Genomic DNA, 17,934 nt, shown 5'->3' on the forward strand with positions numbered 1-17,934 from the left:
CACAGGACTTATTCCTTCTACACACTAGGGTTAAAGTTTAAGAACAGAAAATACAAACATGCTTAGGAGTACCAGCTAAATACTCAGAAATAAAGAAAAACTCAAGCTGAAACTTTTCCAGTTCCTTCTCATGCAGGCTATCTCCTGAGCCACTTTATGCTGGAGGTGTTTAGGGGTGGCAAAAATCCTGTGTTTGCACTGACAGTAGTCTCCCTTCTTTTCCTGCTCTGACCAAAATCAGACTAGGCTGTCCGCAAGCATTAAAAAGAGTCCAAATGATTTGCAGCATGGTGCAGTAGAAAAGAGCACCACTACAATTCTGTGGATACATGGCTAAAATAATGGGCATTACGACTTCTGCCCATTTCTGCCCATTCTGATTTTCTTCTGAGTTAAGTTTCTAGTAATATAAGAACAACCTGCTCCTTCTGTCCTCTTTTTTCTCTTTTATTCTATAATTTCTAACCAAGCCCTCATCACATTTGCTCTAGGAAAGAGGTCAAGTTTCTCTTTATGAGCCAAGTTGCCTGTGTTGGCTTAGACTTGGTGTTAACACCATAGCTTAGCAAACATATGCTAAATTTACTTCCTCTTTTATGGCAATAGACATGCTCTCCCCCCTAAACAATCAATTACCAAGAAAAAGTAGGGTCTGAAGACATGGATGCTGTCTTGAGCCATGCAGAGTCTAATTCTGGCTTGGCTGCAAATTTAATTTGAAGTCTTGAGCAAGCTAATAAATTTTTCTCATCAAGTCTTCCCTCAGCAAAAGAGGGAATAGTTACTTGCCTTGTAGAGATGCTATAAAGACTGAGAAAGTAATTAAATAGTTTATTTAATATGTAAAAATCTCTTAAGAATTACATAGAAACCTCAGTTAGGGTTTATAAGCAGGCTATTTAAAACCACAATGGGATAAAAAGTATTACCATTGAAACTAATTAATGAAATAACCATGGTAAAAACTCCTCAGATATGAAGAATGGAACATAAATCTGCAGTTGCCTGGCAGAGTACATTCCACTTGGAAAAGCAACTGCTCTTTGTTCACTATGGTGGAACAAAGTAATTGCAGACACATGAGGAAATTCTTGTAGCCCATGATACTCCTTGATAATGACTTCCATTATTGTTGGTCTTTATTTTTCATTATCTTATAACACTTTGGGCCTTTAGCTGGGATCTGTGCTGGTGTGGTTGGTACCACAGACACAGAAGACAATGAAGGGCCCTGCCCCAAAGAGCTTTTGGTCAGAGATCCCAAGTGCCCAACAGTTTACATGGCACTGGAAGGCCATGTACCATTGCTCTGATTTTACACACGTGCTCAAATTCCCCCTTTTCCCCTGTTTCACATGAAGCAGAACAAGGCTGCTTATCTCTGACTCCCCCCTCAGTGGGACCTTGCTGTGTTTGCTTGGTGCCACACCAGTGCAGGGCAGGTCAGTGCTGGTCTTGGAGCTGTGGATCTGCTCATGTGATTGTGTATCAGAAACACTGCACAAGCTGAACTGAGGCCTTCCAGGACTCTTTCCTCAGGTCACCCTGCTCCATGCTGCTAACCCCAAATGTGCAGTTGCATACAATGATCTTTGTAGGTGTGAAATAAATGTGCTCTCTGCTCTGGCAAGCTCCCTCTGTGAGTAGCAGGCACTAACTTGCCAGTTTACTAAGAGCTGATCTCCACCAACCTTGTCCACCCATCCAAGGTACTAAACTGAGTGTGGTTTGCATGTAGGTCTGTGTGGATACTTGTTATGTCAGCTTCATGGTCTGTTTTGTTTGTATGGCATTTAAATTTGTAAAAGGTGTCAGTGAGACCTGGAATCTCTAAGGGCAGGAAAAAAACCAGGTATTTTGCCAGTTCTGTTCTACTTCAGGCCACTTGCAGAAGTGAGGAGCATTTCCATTGGTATCCCAGCCAAATGTCACTCCTCTAAGTGTCACCCCAAATGTTACTCTTCTAAGGCAGGTGCTGGCTTCTTCCACCAGCACTTGGCTGAACACAGCAGTCCTTGTGGGAAAACCTTCCCCCTTTCTGAGAGAACCCTCTTGTGCTGGGAAACGCAGGGAGAGGAGAGGAGGCTGCCTGACTAAAGAATGCCTTTAAAGGTAAAATAACATTTTCATTTGCGGTGCAATGGATTTTAAGACAAAGAAACATACAAACAGTGGATGAAAGTATATCAGGATAAGGGGGCACGTGAATTCAGATAGTGCAAAGACTGTGATTTCTGTACATTTCTTCTGTGGAGACCCTTGAGAGCAGAGACCTGAGCAGGCTGGGCATGCACAGCCTGGCCAGAGCAGACAGAAAATACAGTGGGTGCTGCAAGGGCAGCACTGAGAGGCAGAGCAGGATGCAGCACAGGCACAGCAGCAGGGTGTTAGTGCTGTTAACAGACACCTCTGATGGCAATGGGACTGGCACCAGCTCAGACACTGCATAAAATCAGTAGCACCAATCACTCATGCTGCCCTACACCTCTGGTGGGCTTTGTGCCATTCTGGTTTAGGTTGGCTGTAGTGATCATTGCTTCTATGATGTTTTTGGATTTGTAGAGTTATGATGTCAGGGAATTGTAGAGCTCCCCTGTAGAAAGCAGAGGAGAATGAAAAACCACAGAGCTCCAAGATGGAAGGAGCAGAAATAAATTCAGTGCAGTAGAGGTCCATTTTCTGAAGACATTAAAGAGCTTTAAGACTACACTAGTAAATGAACACACCCTTTTTATCACTGAGGCAACCAAAGTGGGGAGAGTGGAAACAGGCTGTTATAGGTAAAGCCAAATGAGATGTTGCCTAGTAACTCTCAGCAGGGAAGCATTTAAACCCAGCCAGTTTAGTGAAGCTGATGTTCTGAGTCAGAGATTATTTTCCCTGGAAAAAATTCTGAAGGAAGGAAAGCTCAATTTAACAGACATAGGATTTATTTTGCTTTTAGGGCAAACCATAATGACAATGCTTGGGAGAATGCAGAAGTATTTACAAACTTGTACAAGCAAGAACAGACAAGGCATCAAAAGCAACACTTTACCAAGCCTGGTTTTTTAATGCTGATCTATTTCCCCCAAATACAGTAAATTCCATATTGATTTTTATTTTTGGATTCTGAAATACATAAGTGATAACAGAAGTCTGCAAATATTACACATATCATTACATTATTATCATTTAATTGCTGTAAGAGAAGTTTCTGGAGGAACCCTATTTCAACTCTGCTATTGGATACAGAATCAAAATAATTGATTTAAAAGAAGAAAGACTTCATGTCTCCACTAGTTCCATTGCCTGAAATAGTTTTAATTAGGTCCTCCTTCAGGACTTTTCTTTTATGGGTTCACTGAAAAGTCACTTGGCTCAGCTAAGGGTCTCTCACATCATGGGAAAAAAACCCCTCAGACCTTATTTGAAGATTCATGTTATTTTTTGCTTCCCTTTAGAAGGATATGATGATTTTATAGAAATGTGAGTTTACCATGATCAGCCATGTCCATCTGTGTTTCTTAGTGCCACAACTACTGCTCAGAATAGGCAGTCAGGTTCAGGAGAGCACCTCATTTCACAGCCTCAATACAAATAATGATGATAGCTGCAAATGTGAACTAATGCACAGATTTTTTTAAATTAAAAATACAATAAGCAGATCAACACACCGCACTAATAATGAAAAGACAGACTGCCAAAGAGTTAAAACAAAAATATGTATTTTATCAACAATGATAACAGCTGGGAAACAAAGCTACTACAGCATAAATACTAAAATTTGAGTTATATATTAAATGAGAGTTTTCCACAAGCATGCTGTAGGAGCAGAGAAAGAATGTTCTGGAAGCCAGAGAGAGCCACCTCTCACTGACCAGAGCTTGGTTTGAAGTTCAATGAAATGCTGTTGATACAGAACCTCTGCCCAGAAGGTGTGGGTCCATCATCAAACACATGGCCTAGATGGGCATCACACTGCAACAGAAATCATTACCATTTTATTATTGTATTGCTGCAAAATGACAGAGTCATTTAGGTTGGGAAAGACCTCTTATTCACAGAGCCCATCTTTGACTGATCACGACCATGGCACTCATTGCCATGTCCAGTGGTTTCTTGAACACCTCCAGGCATGGTGACTCCACCACCTCCCTCAGCAGTCCATTCCAATGCTTAACAACCCTTTTCACGAAGAAGTTCCTGCTGATGTCCAGCCTGAAGCTCCCTGGTACAGCCTGAGGCCATGTCCTCTTGTCCTGTCTCCATTGCCTGGGAGAAGAGCCCAACCCTCACCTGGCTGCACCCTCCTTTCAGGCAGTTGTTGAGAGTAATGAGGTCTCCCCTGAGCCTCCCTTTCTCCAGGCTAAGCATCCCCACCTCCCTCAGCTTCTCCTCATCAAAGTTGTGCTCCAGACCCTTCCCCAGCTCCATTGCCCTTCCCTGGACTCTCTCCAGCACCTCAATGTCCTTCCTGAACTGAGGGACCCAAAGCTGAACACAGAACTCAAGGTGTGGCCTCACCAGTGCCAAGCGCAGGGGATGGATGATCTCTGCCCTGGCCCTGCTGCCACTCCATTGCTGAGCCAGGCCAGGATGCCATTTGCCTCTCGGCCACCTGGGCACTCTGTGGCTCATGTTCAGGGGCTGTTGAGCAGCACCCCCAGCACCTTTCCCTCCAGGCATCTTTGCAGCCACTCTGCCCAGGCTGGAGCTGCAGGGGTTGTTGTGAGGCAGGGGCAGGAGCAGGCCCAGGCCCTTGGCCTTGTTGGGCCTCAGAGCTCTGGGCTCTGCCCATCAGTGCAGCCTGTGCAGATCCCCCTGCAGAGCCTTGCTGCCCTCCAGCAGCTCAACACTCCCAGCCAGCTCAGTGTGTCTGCAGGGCCTGAGGGTGCCCTGGATCCCCTCACGTGGATCATTGCTGGAGACATTGAACAGAGCTGTGCCAGCACTGAGCCCTGGGCAGCACTGCTGGTGACCAGAAACCATTGTCATTGCATTATTATCATTGGAATTATGGACCAACATTATTATTACTGTGCTATCCTGAATTAAGAAACTTCCATGATTAAATCACTGTGGAGTTGTGTGAGTGGGAGAGTCCTGGGGAGTGACAAGGAGTCACATTTTGTCAGTGGGCAAGTATCTGCCCCCAAACAAGCAGATCCCAGAAGAGACATTCAAAAGGTATTATTACCAGAAAGTATAGGAAATAAATGAGAGGATCTAAACATCTCAATATGTCATGAGAATTTCAAGTTAGTAAGTCACTGTAGGTCATTCTCACAGATCAACTGAGGATTCCCCTCTCAAATTACTGACACGAAAATATTAGACACAGTATAGCTATCAGTGACATTATAAAATTGGAATGTCTTCAGCTGGGGTTCTTGAAGGTGCTTGCTGCATATGGCTGCAAATGTGAACACTTCTAAGATAAAGGGCTGCAGCAAATTCTGGTTACATTTGCAGAGGTACCTAAGCCTGCTGCAAGCACACTGAAGGAAGTATTAACAATCTTAACAGTTTACAAAAACAGACACAGAGAGACATAAAAAAACCCCAAATCCAAGATGCAATTCATTAAATTCAATTGCATACTTTTATACTTTAACATAAGTAAAAAAAAAAAGATTCAGGCTTGGGAAGAAATGGTTAAAGGTGGCAGTTGCTTAGAAAAAGAACCTGGGTATTACAGCAGGTTGCAAAATAAATCGGTGTCTGTGTAATATGTCTGTGGAAAGGTAAAGGTGTAAGGACAGGAACATAATTTCTAACACACCTGAACAGCCTCTAACCCTGCTGCAGGCTGGGCCCAGCTGCGTCCAACCTTGCACTCTACTACAAGAAGGAAAAGGGTCAATTGGGAAGGATGCAGAACAGAGCAACAGAATGGCGAGCACACTAAAAAGCACTGCATAAAAAGGAGCAGCTGAAGGAGCTGGAACTTTCTAGTCTAGAAAAGAGATGACTAAGAGGAGGGAAAATGACTGAGGGAGTCAAAATAGCTAGAAAAAAGAGAAGGGTACCTTTTGTGAAACAAGAGAATCCACAGAAAATAGCTGTGGAGATGCAGAGCACAGCTTCCACCCTGCAGGACAAATAGCAATGGCCGCAAATGGTTTCAAGGGCTAGTGTCTCAATCTCTGAATATTTTAAGAACATCTACAGCAAATATTTAGTAAGGCTGAAGGAGGAAGAACTGTCCCTATGATGGGCCAAATGCATGGACCCTATCTCAGTCTCTTCTACCATCTCTTGTCACACCTTGCAGCACACCTTGAGTACATTTTCTCTGTGAGCTCCAGCCTTTGGCTATACATACACAATTGCTTTCCCCAGTCACACACTTTTCTTCAGCTCAGACTTGGAAAGAATGGCTCCAGTGATACTGTAATTCTCACTGTTGTATTTAGGTAGATTCATTTAGGTAAATTCATGGGCACAAAGAAAACTTGTCTGCTAAGTTTTGTGTCTTTGTGTATCATCTCCAAAATAAACATACCTGTTTGCAGACAACTTCAGTTCTTCTTAACCCCAGGGAGTTGTCTGGTCGTCTCACAATATTGGTGTTACTTTCATCTCTGCCACAAGTACCATAAGCCTCAGAAAAAGATGGCCATCCAGTGCCAGAATTGTACTTCTTCTCTGAGCTGTAGTGGAAACCAGATCTTCTTGTTAGTTAATAGCAGAGATGTTACAAAAGAGTCTGCTTCTATTAAAGAACATTGGTTTCTTCCCTTATTCCTGTGTTGTACCAATATTGATATTTGGCCCAGTAGAAGTTTTCTCATGGGCATCAAACTGTGCTGGAAGCTCTCTTCCAAAGGGAATTCTCAATCAGCTCACAACAGGAGAATTTGTCTCACTGTTTCTATTTCAATGTCAAGTTGTTATTTATAAAGTTTAGAAAAGGAGTTTTTTCCTGACAACTGTGCTATACTAACATTGTGCTGTAGTGTTTAGCTGAGTTACACCTACAGAGCTGCAGTTTGAAGCCTGGCTCAATCCAGCAGTCCCAGAGAAGAGAGTTTGCAAGAAGAAATGAAGAGTAGACAAAGGCTGGGCTGGCCCACCAGACCAGGCTCGTGCCTGATGATGATGGAGGCTTTGTCTTGCAGTCAGCCATCAAGCTGGTTTGGAAAATCAAACAGAGCCTTGCTCAAACCATCAATCAACCAATGACAAATCCTCACAGCACAAAGATCTACTTTTCCCAAGAGATAATGGCAGCCATAAGAAACAGTACAACAGACTGTCAGCTTGTGGGTGCCCCTGTTAACATCCAGGGTGACCAGCCCTGTTTAGCTGTGTATTAAAACCCAGAGTGTGTTGGCAAATATGATCAAAATACATTTTAGGGATTTGGTACAGAAATGAGATAATCCCTTTTGTTTAAAATTGTGCAAGTTTTGACAGCAATATGAACCTTCTCTCATCAAAGAGGGACCTAGCATGAATTAGAACAAGAAATTAAGATAGGTTCACATACTTCTCAGATTAGTGATCTGGAGACTCACCACAACCATTTCCTCACGATTTCTCATGGTTTTTTCCCAGTTTTGCAAACCCAATGCTCTTACTGGCATCTAGTGGTGGATGGAGACATCAGCACCACTAGCAGCTCGATCAAGGGGATTGAAAGGTTAGCTACGACAGAATTTAAAACAAAGTATGTAATACACATCATGTATATTTTGGTGCGTTGTTCACACGGCAAAGAAAAAACTGAAAATCTTAATTGCAGTGCCTTTTAGAAAGATAAGGCAAACAAACTGGACAAAAAGCTTTAAAAATCCAAGCCAAAGAGCAGTGCATGAGTCGGCATTTTTATAATCATCTGTACAGAGCTGTCACTGAGTAATGCAGCTGTGGAAATAAAAGAGGATTTGGTAACACAGAATGACCAAAGGCTAGTTTTTGTGTGGGCTGTTGCTTAGTGCCTTACATCAACACACAGATAGCCATGAGAAATGTTCTCCTTCCCTCCTCTCCATAAAGCTGGAGAGAAACAGGGCACAGCGCAGGAGCAGCCTGCTCTGAAGCAAATGCAGTTTGCAGACTCTGTGTTTGTGCACCAAGGTCCTCAGGGCTCCAGGCCTGTTTGTTTCCAGCTCAAGAAGGCTCCCTGCTTTCCCTGCCACAAACCCACAGGAGCACTGTCCCTACCAGCCACAGAGTCCCCAAGAATGACCTGAGGGACACAAATCCGTACATGACTTCTGAGCTTCCCTGACATACATCTGTCCTGTTTCTTTTTATCAAAACTCTTTTATTTTTTTACACAGGAATCCTTCTGTTTATTCACACATAGATACAAAGATCCTCTTTGAAAACCCACAGAGTCGAGGAAGGTCTTTAACACTGTGTGGGTTTTGCATCTGACCCTGAGTGACTCTGTCCCTTACATGCCACTCACAATACTTAACTTTATTGTAGATGTTTTCCACTGCTAAAGGAACAATCTTTTGAGCTGTTAAACTAGCTCTCAACAGAAATGGTCTCTGTGTGGTTTTATTAAGAGTAATGTCACTTAGACTCCCTAATAGAAACATTTTAGTACCCAAAAATATTGCTGTTCAAGATCATATTTGTCCTTTGAAGTATTTCACCACTTAATTTATGGATAAATGGACTTTCCCTAAACATATGCATTAGATTAGACCTCAACACACCATTCCTCCAGCACATGTCATTTACTTTGATCCCTGTTTCAGTTTTCCTGGATGGAATCCAGATAATTCTAAAAAGTGCTTTTTGCTGTATGAATCTCAGCTGTAGGTTTATGGTTTGATGAAGGTTTGAGATTTCATTAAAGCACCACAAATTGCTATCTGTAAAGGTTAGGGGTTTGTTCCATGTATTTCCAACTCTTTCAAATGTATATTTGGTAGCAGAAGGTACTAAATTATGATTTAAATGTATACACGCATGTTTCAAAGAAAGGAAGAAATACTTCGTGCTTACACGCAGCTATTGATCTAATGCATTTGAAAAAACCAAAAATTCACAAGAACATTTTTAATGGACTAGGAAAAAATAAATATGATGAATGAATCTCTTATCCAATACCACTTCTCCCCCTCATTGCTTGTGATCTCCACAGCACAACATCTCCATGGAAAATATGTTTTCAGGTGATTTTTCACATTTAATAGTTTCCTTTTTTCCTACAAGATTTTTTTCCAGAAACTTTGGCCTTGTTTTGTCCATGAGGCTTAGCATTATCTTGTGCTGCAAAGGAAAATGCTTATATTCCCTGATAGCTGGATAGTGCAAAGGGCAGCCTGGCTGTTGGGTTATATTGCTGTTTTGTTACCAGTTTAACAACAGAAGCAATTCCCTCCAGTGTTTGTCTCTCCTCATGTTGGCCTGTCAATATCAATTGTCTAATATAAAAGGGGCCAAAATTGAAGGAAAACCTGAAGGAATGGAAGGAACTCTTCCATAGCTTAGTACTTTACATTTTCTCTAATTTATCTGAATTTTCCAGAGGTTTTTAGGTTTTATATTTCTCTTCAGAGTATTTTGTGATGCTGAGCAAACACTAGAAATTAATTTATTTGGAAGTATTCATTAGCAAACCTCTATGGAAAATAATACATTTAAGTAAATGCATGTTTGCATAACAATAGTTTTCAGCACTTAGCCAAAGGAAAACTAATTGTACAGAATTTTCATTTAATTGCTTAGTTTAGGTTTATTTTCAATACATTAATTACATTTTCCCCTCCTTTCTTACTATCCAGATCTCTTGATCCTTAGCATCCCATTTGAAGTTCTGATCTGTGATTCATCCTTTAAATCAGCCACATTTCATTCAATTCTCAGTTGGAAATAAATAAGGACTATTTTCTAGACCAAAAATAAGAGAAACTGTCTTTCCTTGTTCAGTTACAGAGAACAGAGCACTCTCTGCACATCCTACTCCAAGGCACTCTATTTCCTTTTACTTAGACATTAATGAAGTTGCAAAATACATAGCGTTGTAAAGAGCACAGAGGTTAACTGTGCAATCATTTACAGCCAGGCTTCAAAAAATAGATGTAACCAAAAAGGCAAGAATAGTGGAATTTAATTTAGGGAACAAGGAGGGGGTGGGGGTGGAGAGAAGGTCTCACTGCAGTGTGAGGGACCCAGCAATGGGAGCAACACAACAGCAGACAAAGGCAGACCAAGGCCTCTCCAGCCCAGCAGCACGAGTGGCAGAAGATGAGTATGGAGGAGCACAAGAACAGAGCAAACACACAGTGATACTCATGCATAAATACGTGGATTTTGCAGCAGCTTGTGGCTTAAGGACCTTTTAACCAGAAAATTATTATCAACTAGAAGGAAGTGTGTCAGGAGAAACAGGCAGACTGCAGCCTGAAGCTGTGTGCCGGCCATGGGCAATCCTCATCAGCTCAAGGAAAAGGCATACCATGGATCTGTGCCACCACAGGCATCCTGGAACACTTACACACAGCCCTTGGGCACCAAGGGATTGTTCTTCTGACCAACATTTTCCATACCATCCATGAAAAGACATTGCCCTTCCTGCCACAATCAGTACATGTTAAAAGATGCTGGGAAATCCAGAGGCTGTTACCTGAAGAGGGGGGCATTGCAGCACACACAGCAGTATATTCCTGATTCTGTGTTATTCAGATAGATCCCACTGAATGGCTTTTCAAATAGGAAGGAAAAAAGAGAAGTTAATAATGTAGGTCTTTAAAAGCTCACCATCTGGAAGAAGCATGTAGGAATCAGATTCAAAACAGGAGAAAAAACATAAAAAGAAGGCTTTGCAGGGGGGCTTTGAAGAACAAACATTAGCAGCCTGAAAAAATGAAGGGGAGGATGCCTTTGGGCTAGCAGTGAAGACTACCCCCTACCCCCACAAACTTTGACACCAGTCAGATCCATAAATCATCCAGGTACCAAGGATGGAGTCATGACCTCCAAGAAACTGGTGAGATGTGCAGTATCCCAAAGGCCAGGGCTCTGCTATGGACTGCCACAACTTTAAAGTGGCTTTACAAAGAGATTCTCCTCCTCCCTGCATGGTCTGGTACTGGGATCCCTATTTTACAGATATGGATTTGGGCACAGATCACAGGTACATGCTCCATGTGTGCAGAAGTCCTGTCTCTGGGCTAGGGACAGCCAGCACTCCACCCACAATGCTACATGGGTTCCTTCCCAGGAGGAGGAAATGTGGGGACATGTGGGTGGGTGATCTGGCACCTGAGGGAGAAGCCATCCCTTGAAAGGAGTGCTATGTTTAAGATTTCCATGGCTAATCTACATATGGCCATAAAAAGGAGGCTACAGGATAAAAATATCTGAGGATCTCCCTGCCCTCTGGACAGGCCTCTACTCTCACCACGCAAACAGTTAATCTGGCAGGAAAGTATCCCAGAAAAAAAATCCAATAAAATATGAAAAGAATGCAGAATATTTTTCATCTGCAAAACAGTCTGGGTCAGAACAAAATCCACCCTGTTCCGTATGTTGAGTCTAACTTTCATCCACAGGAAGGCAGGGGAAGTCCTTGAATAAAGGGAGTGGTGAGAGCTCCCCAGGGCAGGTTTTCTGTGCCCAGCAGGCAGAGGAGGTGGCTCACTCTTGGGCAGCATCAGCATTTCTGCTCACCGGTTCTGTTCCTTTTTCTCGTGTCACATAGAATTGCTCCGGAGTCAATTTTTTTTTCCAGTCAGTAGCAGCAGCTGCTTGAGCTTGTTTAGTGAGGGGACCTGTGTCTTCAATTAGATATGGAAAGATAGTTTAGTCAGATAGCTTAGATTCCATTGATGCTTTCCATCATCATCTCAGTTCTCCAAAAGTTTCTGTGGGTACAGACAAAGCACAGAGGGCAGTTCAGGGGCAGGGGCACGTGCAGGACTTGGCATCTGCTTTCCATTTGGAGTGCTACATCCAGAGAGCTGCTCCAGCAAACCACTTGGGAATGCTTGTAAAGGAAATGGGCACCTCTGAGCCCAGGTACCACCCACTCCCCAGCACAGCCCTCTGTCCTGGCTCAGGATAACCTCTGGTCTGCCAGTGCTCCTTCTTTATTCTTGGATAGCACTAAAAGGTTTGGCAAACCTCTTAGAAACCCTTAGAAACCGGAAGTAATGTTCATCTGTGGGCTGTGGAACACTGGCAACTCCCACAGGCCCCAGTGAAAAGTGGTGCTAAGAAGGAGGACTGGAAGAAAGCATCACCTACAGCCCAAGAGAAATGGGGCCACAGTTAAGTGAGGGACACACAACAGCAGAGCAGAAGTCGCCCATCATGGTGCAAACCTCCAGCAACACTTCCTGTGAGTTTGTACACACCAAGAACACTTGTGGTGGTATGGGATTGGCAAAGAATTAATAGACTGGCTGAAAAACAGGGAGTAAAATAGTTTAATACTCTCCGAATCAAAAAGCCTGAGGGGGGGAACTGCTTCCCAGCCTGTCTCCCATCAGCACAGGATCCTTGATAAACAATCAGCTCCTGAGGAACGAACCTGAATTCATCCCTTGCAAGGTAGAAGTGAGACTGGGGGCAGGGGGAAATTAATTTGAACGTGATAGTTTAACCATAAAACCTAGAGCTTAGCTGGCCAGTTCAAGACAAAAACCTACAGCAGGCTGACGCAGCCCTGCCTAAGCGGCCAGGAGCCGGCGAGCAGGGGCTCCTCTCCTCTCCCCGTGCGGTACCTGTGTCTCTGTGCGCAGCGCGGGCGGCGCTCGGCAGCGGGGAGCGCAGCGGGAGGAGCGGGCGGCGGCTCCCGAGCATCCTCCCGGGCATCTCCCCGAGCATCCTCCCGGGCATCCTCCCGAGCATCCTCCCGGGCATCTCCCCGAGCATCCTCCCGGGCATCCTCCCGAGCATCCTCCCGGGCATCACCCCGAGCATCCTCCCGAGCGGACGAGCCGCCATAGCAGCGAGGCGGCACCGGGAAAGATTCCGGCCGTGTGTAATCCCTGCGTTCCACCTAAAGAATCAGACCTCATAAAAGCTATGAGTAAAGCACCCGCTTAAATGCCGATGCAGCATTTGCAGGTAAAGGTTTCAATCACTTCTTACCCAGAGCAGCTTAAAAATGAGCACTCGCTGCAGCCGTAAACGCAACAAAATCCTGTTGAGACATTTGCTTGCAGCTATTCTAGGTTGTTTTTAAGGAGAACAGGTCTGGTACTTGCATGCAAAAGCGCTCTTGCTGTCCTGGGTGTGTGTTACAGGCACTGCTCTCAGCGCTGTTGCTCGAGGAATGGCGAAGGAGCTGTGCTGAGGCTTTCCTGCTTTGTGCCATCTGACGCTTTCCTGCAGTGATTTGCAGTCACAGCTGCCTTGGCTTGGCCTATAAATATACCTGTAATCGGACACGTGTGTTAGTTTGGCAGCCCATCCTTTAAAGGTAGATCTAAACACAAGTTAGTTTTCTAGATTAAGCCTTAATGTCTGCTTCTCTTCCAATAATTTAATTTCTGATTTGGACTTAGTTCATAATTTCAGAAGAATGGGGAAGGGTTTTGATTACATTGGACAACAAAGCTAATAAGGATGCTAATAATAAAGCTAATAATAAATTAACTTTAATTTTAATCTAGTTCTTCTAGCCTAATTCTAAAACCAAAGCTAAAAAATAGTCCTGTGTAATCAGTCCTGCATATACACGTTTGTATTGAACCATCCTTATGCCTAAGACAGTGAGTTCCATGGCAGCTGAGGATATCCAACATAGCATCTGATCAGTACTGCAGCTGCAATCACTGCCTCTGCTGGGATCCACAGAGCACTGCAGCACAGCACGGATGTCAGCGAGGCTCCCCCGTGCTGCAGGGGGAGCAGGGCACACGGCTGATTTATGGCTTTGTCCTGTGCAATAACACACGGTGGAGTGGAGGCAGAGTACCTGGATGAAAACCCTGGAGGTGTGATGCCTGAGCGTCCTCAGGACTGTGGTTCAGGCTGTTAGAGCAGTGCTGCTGGCAGGGAGGAGAGGGCCTTGCCACCCCACTTTGGTGCTGGCAGAAGGCAGCATCCATGCTATAGGCAGATGGACAGCATTTTTCCATGTTCACCCATTTTGGCAAGTGATGATCCTGTGATCTTTCCATACACTTTCTAGCTTGCCCCTATGGCATCTTATTTCAGTCATTTAGCCATGGTTCAGGAGGGAGGTAGAACAGGTTAGGGAGCCTTTGGTGAGGAGAGGCCCAGTCTGATGCGTCCCCAGTTCTGGCAAGTGGCTTGGGGCTAGAAATTGGTAGCAGGTGACGGTGTAACTCCCAGCCTCTGTCTCCAGTTCTGTAGAAAAGAGGCATTTCCCTCACATTCCTGGTCTTAATCTCACTCAGATGGTGTTTGCTCCTGAGGAGGACAGGTAATCAATAGAGTTCTCCCTGAATTATCTGAGAAATGAAGGAGGCTGAGAGAAAGTAGTTACTCCTGAAACTTGCATGTTTTCATGTAATTGACATCAATTTAACTGGTGCTTTTTCTAAAGACAAAATTAAATAAAAAATGAACTGTCAGTGTATTTCTTGCAGGTCTCTTTTACTTGCACCCTCCCAAAATGCAGCAGTTTTGAGGCAGTGGGAACTCAACCAACACAGTTCTGCTGCTGTACCATTTTCCCCAGATTCTGGAGCAGGGGTCTGGGGGGCAGTGGGAGCAGAAGGAGCACAAGGCATCAGGCTCATCTGCCCAAGCCTCATCATCCTCTCAGTTACCCCGTTCATTACAAGCCACACATTGGTTAAAATGAGGGGGGTGGTGGAAGAGGCAGATCCCATTCATCCCAACATCTGTGATCCATATTTGAGGTGGTGCATGGCAGACCAGGAGAAAATCCTCCATTTTCCCCTCCAACAGAAGTCTGACCTGCAGTCATCCAAACCAGCATGACAGGTCTTCCTCAAGTGGAAAACAACCCCCTAGCTGGAGGTAATTCATTTTTCAAATCTTCAGTGCTGAAAAACCAAATCATTGTCCTGTCATGCCTCTAATGTTGCCTCCCATGGTTACAGCACACACCAAGCCGTGTAGCTAGGCAGACATCCGGCCTGCCTTTCTCCCTATAGACTGTTCTGAAAGCCAATTAAACTGTTACTTAATTTTCCTCCTATTTTTTTTTTCTCCCTTATGCACAAGAGGAAGCATTTAAAAATCTCCCCTAGCTACATTATGTAAATTTCCAAGTAAATTCTCCCTGAGTTGTAATTCAGCAGCTTTATTGTTAAAATGTCACCTGTGTCCAGCATGTACACAAGCTGCATCCAGGGCAGGGTCACTCATCCAAAGCACAGTGTCCCATTAGACACATGTGGATGGGGAGAGGCTCCTCAGCTCCTCCTGCAGTGTGGCTCAGTGCTGAGGCAGCAGCAGCAGCATATGTGCAGGTGAGAGCAGAAGGCAAAGGGAAGCAGTCTCAGCCCAGACTATCCTGCTAATATCTATTCAGGCTCCAGCCATTTCCCAGCTCAGGCTCTGCCTGGACTGGTGGCTGTGGGGACAAGCAGAGCATCATGTAATGCCTGTGCTGGCAGATACTGAGCACTCAGCCAGGCAGCAACAAGGTGAAAAAGTGGGAAAAAAACCCCAACAAACTGTTCAAATTCAAACCTCTGCTTACACAACTTTTGTTAATAAAGCCCCATGGCATTACCACGTATGGAAGAAAACGCTTGAAGGAAATTGTGGTGGTTTTATTTTATATGCATTTGTATCCAATCAGTTTTCCTCAGCTCACTTTGTCAGACATATGTGTGTCCCCTCCTATGGGGTGGTTCCACTGGAACAGGTCGGAGCTCTCCAGGCAGCAATTTGTCTCGGACCTGTCATATGTGGGGTGCTGTGTGCCCAGGAGCCCGGGGAGTGAAGAGCAGGGTCTGGCATGAGCCCTTCAGTGGTGGCTTGTATCAGTGGGGGGCTCTGTCACCTCCAAGGAAACCCTCAAGGCTTTTGTAGGAGATACTGCAGGAACTCCCCATCCTTCCTCAGCAGAGTCTTCTCTCTCCTCTGATAGACTGGATACAGCTCCACAGCCAGCCTCTAGCTGCTCAGGTGTGATAAACTAAGAGCTCCTGGTATATGGAGATACTGTTTCCACATGGAAGGACTATCTAAAGATTTGTGGTAGTGCTCTGGTGCTGAATTCCAGTGATGGAAAGGGATTTTGGCAACAGTTATTACAAGCAGAAGTGTCAAAGTACCTTGGAAAAGGGTACTGCTGGTTTCCAGAGACACACAGAGACTGAATGCAGATCTGAACCTCCCTGAAGCTGATCTATGCATTTTGCTTAGATTAATTTATGGAGCAGCCTGATGTGATTTAGGTCAAAGACATCATCAGAAATAATGAAGACACACTTTCTCATTTTGTTTGCTTTATGGTTTAATATCTCTTTTTGCTAATCATAAGCTATAAGGATACCTGATTGTTCTAATGTTTGTTTTTGGAAAGTAATAGGTCATATTTGTGGGCTAGCTTAAGTGGGAGCCTTCTTTTGGAGTATAAGGGTGGAATTTGAAGAGGATAGAATAGAATAGAATAGAATAGATTAGAATAGAATAGAATAGAATAGAATAGAATAGAATAGAATAGAATAGAATAGAATAGAATAGAATAGAATAGTTGCAGTTGGAAGAGACCTAGAGGTTTGGTCCACTGTGACAAATGTTTTGAGTTGGATTAGACCAAATGCCCTCCACAGGTCCTGTCCAGTATAAATTATACCAGGATTCTAAGTGCTTTGAGAAATTTCTTGCATCACAAGTGAAGGCATGAATTCAAAGTTAAACGGGAATTTGCAATCACTCCTTGATAGAAAACTCAAGTCTGCAATTGAGCCATTGGTTCAGCTAAAAGTAGACATGCAGTCTGGTGTGGAGTATGTGTATCTTCCAGGGCAGCTATTGGGAAGCAACAAATCCAGGATATTTCCCTGCATTACCCTGTGCATCCCCTATACCATACCATCCAATTCCTTGAGCCATGTAGACAGTAATAATACATTCCACAAATTTGTGTGTGATTTCTTATCCCTCTTATCCCAAGATAGTGAAGAACTGAGATGGTTCTTCCACACAGTACCCAAAGCCTGAACAGAAAATTGAATGGCAGCAACTGTCACAGTAGCAACTTTCTGTAGGTTATCTTAATGCATTTATCACCCGGAACTAAGCCCTGACCATCTGTTCTATTCTCTCATTACAAACACAGAAAAAGCTAATTCATGATTGCATCATAAAAAAGTAAAATATAAATTATTTAAGAGTAGGGCATGCTTCACACTCTGATTAGGAAAATGCCTCTCTTCCTAGAGCGACTTCCCTGATAAGAGTTTGCCTTTTTCCCAGCAAATGGGAATTACTGAGGAATGAGGCTCGCTAGAACAAGTTTTATTCCCACTCATTCATCTTAGATGTATTTTTAAATTTGGGATTCATGTAAGTGAAGCTATGAATCTTCCTTTCCTTCTCTCTTAGGTGAGCCCCCAAAGATTTATTTTTGTTGGAAAAACTACCATTCTGTTCTCAAGGCATGAGCTGGTTTTCCACTTCATGAAAATGAAGTGCCTGGTAGCAATCTGGCCCAGCACACCCTGCTCCCACTGGAACAGGAGTTGGGGTTTCTTTTCCAGGACCTATCTGAGCAACTCTGAACCGAGCAAAAACTTCTCCAGCTTCATGTCATATAAAATTTGGCCAGATCTGCGGGGACAACCTGCTTATGTGGGAGCCTTAAGTGAGGAGCTTTTGAAAAGGCAGAGTGTACTGAGTCAGTGCTGCTGGGGTAGATGTTTTTGTCCATATCTGCTATGTAGGAAGAGGGTAGAAAGGATCAGAGCAGGCTCTAGGTTTCAGATGGACCTCTTCTTTCTACACCATACTGCCATTCATCTAGCAAGAAAAAATTCTGATAAGCCAGGTATTGCTAGCCCATTTTTTAGTGAACTGCTTTAATTTCTG

General features: G+C 43.9%; 1 protein-coding gene across 1 annotated transcript; it reads right to left on the reverse strand.

Annotated features, from left to right (window-relative positions):
- Positions 1–2,908: 2,908 nt before the first annotated feature.
- Positions 2,909–13,306, reverse strand: MSRB2 (methionine sulfoxide reductase B2). The gene is made up of 6 exons (XM_058024256.1): positions 13,045–13,306; positions 12,675–12,952; positions 11,620–11,726; positions 10,574–10,650; positions 6,488–6,635; positions 2,909–3,960 (listed from the first exon to the last, which is right to left on the reverse strand). The coding sequence occupies exons 2-6, from the start codon at positions 12,895–12,897 to the stop codon at positions 3,853–3,855; spliced, it is 663 nt and encodes a 220-aa protein (XP_057880239.1). The 5' UTR covers positions 12,898–12,952; positions 13,045–13,306; the 3' UTR covers positions 2,909–3,852.
- Between the last annotated feature and the right edge of the window lie 4,628 nt (positions 13,307–17,934).

Source organism: Melospiza georgiana, chromosome 1, assembly GCF_028018845.1.
Source record: "Melospiza georgiana isolate bMelGeo1 chromosome 1, bMelGeo1.pri, whole genome shotgun sequence".
NCBI classification, from domain to species: Eukaryota; Metazoa; Chordata; class Aves; order Passeriformes; family Passerellidae; genus Melospiza; species Melospiza georgiana.

Coding starts and splice junctions, on each gene's coding strand:
- MSRB2 (XM_058024256.1), bottom strand. CDS start 12,897: ATGGCGGCTCGTCCGCTCGGGAGGATGCTCGGGGTGATGCCCGGGAGG. Junction 6,636..10,573: donor TGCAATGCCCCCCTCTTCAG/GTAACAGCCTCT, acceptor TTTCCACTACAG/CTCAGAGAAGAAGTACAATT. Junction 3,961..6,487: donor CTGAAGTTGTCTGCAAACAG/GTATGTTTATTT, acceptor TTTCTGTTGCAG/TGTGATGCCCATCTAGGCCA.